The sequence below is a fragment of the Haplochromis burtoni genome, unplaced genomic scaffold (assembly GCF_018398535.1).
Source record: "Haplochromis burtoni strain Fernald_Lab_line unplaced genomic scaffold, NCSU_Asbu1 Contig_8, whole genome shotgun sequence".
Classification (NCBI taxonomy): Eukaryota; Metazoa; Chordata; class Actinopteri; order Cichliformes; family Cichlidae; genus Haplochromis; species Haplochromis burtoni.
In genome coordinates this window covers 1,520,461-1,529,815 of record NW_024582369.1, presented here as the reverse complement: position 1 = coordinate 1,529,815, position 9,355 = coordinate 1,520,461, and the positions used below count along the sequence as shown (strand labels likewise).

At 38.3% G+C, this 9,355-nt stretch overlaps 1 protein-coding gene across 1 annotated transcript; it reads right to left on the bottom strand.

Moving 5' to 3' along the window:
• Positions 1-1,223: 1,223 nt before the first annotated feature.
• Positions 1,224-5,401, bottom strand: fam110c (family with sequence similarity 110 member C). The gene has a single exon (XM_042226059.1). The coding sequence runs from the start codon at positions 5,166-5,168 to the stop codon at positions 4,119-4,121; it is 1,050 nt and encodes a 349-aa protein (XP_042081993.1). The 5' UTR covers positions 5,169-5,401; the 3' UTR covers positions 1,224-4,118.
• Between the last annotated feature and the right edge of the window lie 3,954 nt (positions 5,402-9,355).

Genomic DNA, 9,355 nt, shown 5'->3' with positions numbered 1-9,355 from the left:
ACCCAATGTGTTGAACCCCACACATTTGTTTGCCCAAACAAATCTCTTCTGATTGTTGCTTTCCCTTAGTAGAGGTTTCTTAGCACCTATTTGACCATAAAGGCCTGATTTGCACAGTCTCCTTTGAACAGCTGATGTAGGGATGTGTGTGCTACTGGAAATCTGTATGGCATTTATCTGAGCTCTGATCTGATCTGTTTTGGGGGGATAATGGGAGGAGAGAAGCTGCAGAGAGGCGTGTAAGACTGCAACTCTGTTTCCTGTTCCCAACTCTGGATCGTCACGTTTTGGGGGGCTTAATATATTTGGCCAGATTCTTAGAAATGAGAGCTTCTCCATCTAAATTGGAATGGATGGCGTCTCTCTTAACAAGCCCAGGTTTCCTTCAGAAAGTTTCTTAATTATATTTAAAGCCCACATTGTTTATGTATCTACAATGTAGAAAGTAGCAAAAATAAAAACAAAATATTGAATGAGAAGGTGTGTCCAAACTTTAGACTGGTAGTGTCAGTGATGTTCCATCAGGACAAGCAAAGCAAGTAGCGTGCCTTGTCAAATCTAAAAATAAACGTGAATTATAACGTAGCAAAGTAAAGTGATCCCTCATCATAAAGCTCCTCCTGTCAGTTAATCTGTCCTTTACATTACTGCTATTTTGTGACTGCAGTTGGCTATTGTCGCTGAAAGCTGTGCTTATTTTATCTCACAGAAAAATGTAGCTGTTTCCATCTCTGAAGGCGTGTCTGTCTCCTATTAACAATAACTGGAGCTAGGAGGCCAGCAGTTTGTTTCAGGTAATTTGTGCATGTCCTTTTTGGATAAACCACTGGTCTTTCATGGTAAGCTGAGGGGAGCTTTCATTGCTCTGAGATCAGTAATATGCTTCATATGGAAACACAAATAGTTGTCTTACTGGCCACCTTGGAGAACATTTGTGATGTAGAAAAGATGGGCAACGAACAAATGATTTTTTTTTTTCATAGATATGCGGTCCTCACAGGACAGCCACGACAAATGTGTGATTTATAGAATTTGATGCTGAAAATTAAACAGAAATACAGTGTTTAAAATGTGATCAACCTTAAACATATGGAGCAGTGATAAAAATAATATTTAACACTGATTAGTGACATTTTTCTGCAGAATAGTTTTAGTTTTGATACTTTATACACAATTTTTCAATAATACAGTTTTATGTAAAGTAAGGTTTTTTATTGCTTTTTGGTTTGAAAAGTTCCTCCACCACTTGTCATTGTCAGTTAACAATACAAAAAAGTGGGGGGAATATGGTAGATATTTAATATGGTAGATATCTAATAACTTAACTAAGTTATTAGAAATATTTTACATCTCTTCAGCCAGGAAGGAGTGTAGAAACGTGAAGATGTGCAGATGGACAGCACAAATGGCATGTTTTAATCTGATCCAGTTTATCTTGTTAAATTGGTGTTTTTGAAGAAGGTGTGTTTGTTTGTGTGTGTAGTGGGTGTGAGGGGTGACGATTGTCTCTGCTTGCCTTTCTGTAAAAGTCACGGCATGCCACTGATGAATGTGTGTTTGTATATAAAGCAGTTGGAGGGCTCAAGTACAGTGGAAAAACAGAATATAAGAAACAGTTAATAGACACCTAGAGTACCTTTGGCATGTGGTGGAGGAGGAGATTCTCATAATTGATCTTCAGCTGAAAAATCAGCAGCAATGTAATGTAATGATATGATAAATATAATGATATCACATCACCAAGAAGAATTAAGGCAGCCCTGAAGGTAACCCAGTGTTAGCAATGTGTAACTGATGAAGTGGCAGTGTATAGGTAATTGATAATTCTCATAACCAACAGAACAACTAATAAAAGAGTAAGTAGTTTAACATCAATCCATCCATCCATCCATTCCCTTCCGCTTATCATGGTCGCAGGGGAGTAATTCAAAGACAATATACTCACCCTTAAAACTTTTAAACTTTAGCAAACATTTCCATTCCACCCACTGTGAGTATACTCATGCAACATTTTACTTGTAAAAACAGTTTTATTTGTGTTTTACGTTTTCAGTAGCAGTAAAACTGGGCAAAAGGTGGTAAAGATATACAAATTATCTAGGAGTACAAAAATTTTAAGTTTTACATATAAAAAACAAAATTAAATGCAAACTTGTAGCAATAGTGAGTTCACATTCACAATCAATAATCACATATTGATGACTATCATTATCAACAGGTAACCTCTACTTTTGGCAACCAACAAGTGGAGGCTTGTACTAAACAGTCAGTCAGGCATTTGGAGAAGTGAAAGGTGTGTCTGCACCAGCTAACTACTTTGTGCCCACTCACATAAACTGATAACGTATATTGTTAGTTTCTTTCTCTGTAAGAAGACAATGAGTGAAACTGAATAGGTGGTAATACGTTTAACATACTGCGTCAAGCACAGTCTTTCCATTGCTTTCCCCCAGCTCATGTTCAGCCACTGATCTTCAAAGAATAAAAAAAAAACTTGGCTAAAAGACAAAAAGAGAGAGAAAACAATGAAGAGACAAAGCAGACGGAGCTTGGGAGAGAGATACAACAACAACGGGTCACTGGACATAAGCCGATCAGATTATTAAGCACATTCCCCTAACAGATCTAAGGGAAAGTTTGCGAGGAAAATAACCACTTCCTCAAATGTTTTTTCATACATCTGTTAAATATAAGCAGATCTTCCATACGTAAATTTTTTTGTATCAGTTGCTGTGGTTTGTATTTGAGTGTCTGTGGGGTGGCAGGTATTACACTTGTTGTGGTGACCTAAATTTATTTACACACTTACATGCACATTTTCTTTTTGTATGTGGACAAGGGAACAAATCCTCATGATCTAAATCATTCAAATTTATATATTAAAGCTATCTTTTAACATTAGGATAAGTTATGGTCAGAGTTTGGCAGGCAGTAGTTATGGGTAAACTCAGAGTAAGTCTCCAGGTTGTGTGTGGGTGTGTGTGTCTTCATGTGTGTTGGTGTGATGGAATGTATACCTTTCACCCCGAGAGAAATGGGAGTGCACATTATTGGATTATAAACTTAAAAGGCAGGTTGTACAAATTCTGATTTAGGGATGCTTTCATGTTTGAGGTGGCCTAAAGGTATTCGCAGAGGAGCAGAATTTATGAGCATCAGTGTGAGACTCCTTTTAATGTTCCTGGGAAGAATCAAAAGGCCATGAGCTGTGAGCCTTTTATCTTAAAATAATAGTACCACTCTTTACAAATAGTACATTTTATAAGTGATCGTATAAAATAATTGCATTTTAATGAATAATAAATAAACACACTAATGTTTTGTAGATGAATTATGTAACATTGATGACAACTCATCAAAAAGCTACAGCTAGAATTGCTGCAGCATTGTTAGACGTTGAGTTATCATTAGCAGGAAGTATGTCATGTTGACAAATTTTGTACATTTTCAAAAGCTTTAAATTATAGTCGCATAAAAATACAGTATAGCTTTTATAAACAATGTAAGTCTATATGACTGTGGCCCATTCACACCCAAAATCACTGAACTTAAAAGTATTTTATTTTTATGGAAAAAGAAAATAATCCCAAACTAGTTCATACTAGTATGTTTTTGCTTCATATCACAGCACTTCACTGAATTCTTTTGAATTACTGCTTGCCTTCTTGTATGCACGTTTGACCATATTTAATACAGAAATGTTTTTTTATAGAGTCTGAATAGAACGCAAAAGTATTATATTAAATAAGCCAGTAATCCTAAAAATGTTGAAGCTGAATAATGTAAATACTTTTTGTTTTTGTATAGCTTTTATGACATTGTATTTTATCTGTTTCCAGTGTAACTGAGATCATAGATGGTCCTGTGCAAGTAAAAAAAACAGAAGAAGAAAAAAATAAGAAATCACTCAGTCATCATTTGCTCTCAGAAAAGTCATCAGTAAAGGACACACACACACACACGCAGCATACACAATACATAACCTAAGATTTAGGTACAGTTGGACAAGTAGGGTATCATTCAGTGTTTTCTAAGGCCAAAAACAAGAAACTACTTCCATCTTTGTCCTCAAAATATAACTTTTATGTAACATCACTTGGGTAAAAGAAAAAGCGCAATCAGTGAAGATCCCGTAACTTTTTTCCAGTGTCACTAGCATTTTTACAGCTGTACAGCCACTTGATAATCCGTGCGTTGCGCTCAATAACTGAGGTCTCTTGACGTATCTTCTCGTGCAGCTTTTCCTCCATGAGCGCATCGCTGTCACTACTGTTCCTGGAAAAGCCATCATCTGACGTGGAAACACTGACACTCCGAACCATTATTGCAATTTCATCTGAGCGAGCCGAGAAGTTGTCCTTCCCCAAAGACTCAATGACCTCACCGTCCAGCCCGCAGTACTTGAAAAAAACATCAAAGTCTGCAAAGTTTTTGGAATACCTGGAGCTGATATCAGAGTGAGAACGACTGACTCCTTTGCCAGACCTCCTTTCAACCTCAGGAACTGTCAGGAGACCACTAGATGCATTTACAACTCCAGCCTTAGGTTTTGTACCAGAGTCACTGTTCTTGATTCTGCACTCTTCTGTCACTCCATTGCTCTCCGGTTTAGAGATAACTACATGTGGATTCCATTCCTTTGCTGTTTCCTTAGGCGTGGTGATTTTTCCCCCGTTGCCCTGAGACTCACATTCCTTATCTGTCCCCTCGGATAATGGGGCATTTTTATTCACAGGGTTGAGCAACAACTTACGGGTTATATGGTGTTTCCGTTCATTTGCTGGCCCTCTCAATAACTCACATTTCTGTCTGTAAATTAGAAGAGAGTCTGGTCGTTTTTTGGCGCTGGAGCGATGTGCCTGCACTGGTGAAGAGATTTGCACAGTGAGTGTATTCCCTGTCAAGTCACTCCCTGTAGGAAGATTCCCATCCCGGTGTGAGCTTCGGTTAGAGGACCCAGTGCTACTCACAGAGGCCGATCCAAGGCTAATCACTGGCTCCTGAGTTGAGTTAACCACCTGTTGGCTTTTGACGTATTTTGGTTTACTTGCGGCGAGCCTCTCCACGGCACTCATGCGTCCTTTTGTCTCACTCTCTAAATCCATTTGTTTACGAAGGTATTCAGGACCTTTCCCCAGGATTTTTGTGGTATCATTAGTTGTCTCCATTGTGGTTTCGACGGGCACTGAAGTCTCGTTGTAGATTTTCAGTGTACAGTTTCCCCAGAGTTACAGGTAAAGGATTCCATTCAAGCCCGATCTTTGCCTGAGCACGTATTGTGACGGGGGACCTTACCTTGTCTGTTTAAACACACACCACATTACCCCACCCATCCTGCGCAAGGGTAGTTTTAGCCACACACAAGCCTGTTCAAAGTACACCTGATACCATCGCAAGTGAGAACGATGAAAGGTGACACTTCTGCAGAGTGTGTTTCCGAGTCCTTCAGGTGAAAATGTGGATCTTTAGCCTTGTTGCACAAGACAGGATGTTTCATACTGTCAACATTCGGGAAAACTGGCTTCTGAATCATTAACAGTTTATAGTTTTTAATGACTTTAAATCTGAGTCATCATATGGGCTTGGTGCTCATTATAGTGAAAAAGTTGTGCAATAAGTGTTTACCCTCAACTAGTCATCCTTAAATTCTGGAGAATGTGTATGAAATATAACAGTTGGATTGTTGGAGGTAGGTATGAAACAGTGATGCTTTTTTAAAGCATGGTGGCACTAATCCATAAACCTAAAAAAATAGTTTGTTGAATGTAAGTTTCAATTTAGAACTTTTTATACTTCGGGGGAAAAAAAACTCCATTTCTCCACTGTGTTCAGTGTGGTGACTGTGACTGTGCAATTTGACGAGTGTTGACAAAAAAAAAAATTGTGAACAAACTGGTTTCTTTCCTCAGGCTTGAAAAGTGTCTGTTTGCATACGAAGAAATGAACTTTAACACAAAATTCAGGTCTATTTGAAACAGAAGTTGATGTTCTTGCTCTCTCTGCAAGTTTGAGGGCTGTGGTGAAACCAGATGCTGTCTACATATCTGAGAAGATGACCTTGCGTGGGAGATCACCTAAATATAAATGAGGTATTTGAATGACTGATTGATTCCCAAAGTTGATAAAATTATAAACATCCTGTCTCAGAGTGGTGATAAAAACTAGTTCGTGCATTTATTACTTGTAGATTGGACTATTTTGATTCTTTATTATGTGACGGTTCTAAAAATTCCCCATAAAGCCTTAAGTTGAACTAAAACACGGCAGTGAAAGTACTGCCTGGGACAAGAAAGAGAGATCATGTTTCTAACATATTATCTTCTCTTCACTGGCTACCTGCTAGACCCAGAATTTACTTTCCAATTCTTCTCCTCACATACAAGGTCTTGAATAATCAGGCCTCATCATATGTCAGAGACCTCACAGTACCATATTATCCAAACAGTACACCTCACTCTCAGACTGCTGGCTTACCTGTGGTTCCCAGTAGTAAGTATAATGGGAGGGAGAGATTTCAGCTGTCAGACCCCTGTGGAACCAGCTTCCAGACAGACGACCTGTCTCCATTGAGGATTTGACTTTAAACTTTACTTCCAGATAAAGCTTATAGTGTGAGCTAGATCAGGTGATCCTCTGCAATAGGCTCAGGTTGCTGGGGGACTTCCCATGATGCACTGGACTTCTCCACTAACCTCTCTTTACTTACCAGGTGTTTATATACAACTACTATATTCAATTTTGCCTTCTCTCCCATCATTTGTGTCTTGTCTTGCTTTATGGTCTTCTTTATCTCTTCTTGAAGAAGGTACAATTAGCAGAAAAAATTATAGTTGTAACATGCATATTTTAAATATATTAGAAGATTTTTGGGTGTATATTGGTCTTCATGCAGTTTGTTTTTTTATGTTCCCATTCACTTCCCTCCTGTTGTTCCAAACCCACCATTCCCACCTGCCCTGCTTTCCTTTCAGCTTCTTTGCTCACCTGCATCCACTTCACCAACTGGTCCCCTTAGTCATTACGGCACACGTTCACGGCTGATTTCCACCCCCCTCGGCTGTCTTCCTGTATTAGTCTGTTTTTTCTCTGCCTGCTTTTGAACCCTGCCTGAATCTTTGCCTTCTTTGAAGGTAATGTTTTGATATTGGTTCAAGTAAACTTTGATCTTATTTTTACACACCTGCTTTATGTCATGATTTTGGGTTTCTGACACTATATATCTCTGTGTTATGTGCCAGAACTTTTCATCCATGCATTAATGTAGCCAAAAATAAATCACGGAATGTCCACTGAAACATAAGTATTTAAGCAATCATCGAGGCCAGTGTAAAATAGCCAAAATAAAATACATATACATAACAAAGTCATTTAAAAATCAGATTTTTCATTTATGGTGAATCTACACAGCAATTTTGGAAACAGACTTGTTGCAGGAGTGGAGAAATCAGCAAACCTCTGCTCAGCACTGCAGATTCACACACTTTCCACCAAGTGTTATTAGTCAGTGTATGAGTAAGTGACTGTGTTTGGCAACTTACTGACAGGCTTACAGGCAGCAAAATAAGTGGCACCTAGAGGCAATGGTGCTACTGAAACAAAATGTTCTGAACCATAGTTTGACGAATAATCGATCAAGTGCCAACCATAGAGCGCTTCTCATTCACTTTTTTATTTTAAAATATGCTGGGGCCATGTCTTTCAAAGGACATGGGAAGATTGTAGACTGTATACAAAAGATGGACACAACCGCATGACATTACTTAGTGATTAGTGAAATTTTGAAATGAGTGAGTGGGTCTGACTAATGAACCGAGGGACTGTACAAGCAGATTGTCAATCACAAAATATGGTGTCCCTAAAGCGTACACTTCTTTATAGTCCTTTTTAAACTATAATGAGTACCATGCTTTACAAAATAAACTTTGTGATGTATTTGGTTATACTGAGCCCGTAAACTCACCTCATTAAAAGTGTTTACTGCAGTCAGATATCAAGTGTACCACGTAGTGCTGTATAACAGGCAGGTTGCAGACCCAAATGCAGAACTTAGGATTGTGAAGTGGAATGAATGAATGAATATTGCTGGCTGTTTAACATGTTCAAAGACAAGCCACTGTAAAACACTAGTGAGCACACAGGCATGACGATAGGACGTGACAATGACCAAAGGGTGACACAGACAATAAATACTCAAATGATGACAAGAGGATGGGCAACAGGTAAGGACACAGCTGACAACAATCAAGGGAGACACGACAAAGGAAGCAAAATAAAAAAGGAATTTACTAAACATGGCATCACAGACAGACAAAAACTAGACAACGCACGGCAACACTGGACAAGCATGATAATTGAAACAAGGGATAGAATAAAAACAAACTTAACTGAGAGCAGAAACCAGATAGGTAAAACTAAGGTGGTCTAAACTAGAAACACTGACGTAAAGAAAACTAAGAATAACAAGAACCAAAGGCTAAACACTGAGGAATTACATTCTCCCTAACATAAGGGACAAACTGAAATAAAGAAACCAGGAAACACTAAAAGTTAAAGAAAATCAAAACACTGGGTCCTAAATCCCAAACAAAGTGACTTGTAGAGTTATTTTCTCATAGATTTATATATGTCGGACATCTTTTTCCAACAAGATGCCTCCTGTTGGTCATTTGACAGATTTGCAGGTTTGTGGCCCTTCTGCATTTACTTTACCTCTTAGACCTGGAAACTATTCCCATTCTTTATATGCAGTCTGTGTGGTAGATATACGTGCTCAGACATGAAAATCTATGCAAGCTGGTTTCTCATCTCTGATATCTGATAAAATTAAACACAACAACACTCAGCTGTCCTCTCTAAGCTTATAATAGCTGCAAGATCAAGTTTTGAACGTATACAGAAACATTGCAATTCTTATTACAAAACCTGGAATGATATCCTACTCCCTGTTTTCTCCTTCCTCATGGAAATGAAAACAGTAATTGAAGTAGAAGGTGAAGCATGCATCTACAAACTGAACCTGAAAGATAACAGTTCTCCAGGATTATTTGTTCAAAAGGCAGAGGGCAGCACTGGAATGGATAGCATGGAAGCCATTAGCCTCAAGTCTACCACGCAGTTAGCTTAGAAGACTGTATCTGATTCATATCCTCACTTCAAGACTTTCTTTCAAGAGCAAAGACCACATGCAGCATCGCTTATTGCATCCATTAAACATCAAAAAGATGCTATTTTACTGCATTTTAGATTGACTAAAGGAAACCAAAGCTGTAATTCAGATAATTTAAACTGACATCTCAATGTTTGTACATAATTTTCATACCACATCTGTTTCCATGTTGACATTTACATTTCTTAG

Excerpts from the sequence above, each read along its gene's own strand:
- fam110c (XM_042226059.1), bottom strand. The coding sequence starts at position 5,168 with ATGGAGACAACTAATGATACCACAAAAATCCTGGGGAAAGGTCCTGAA.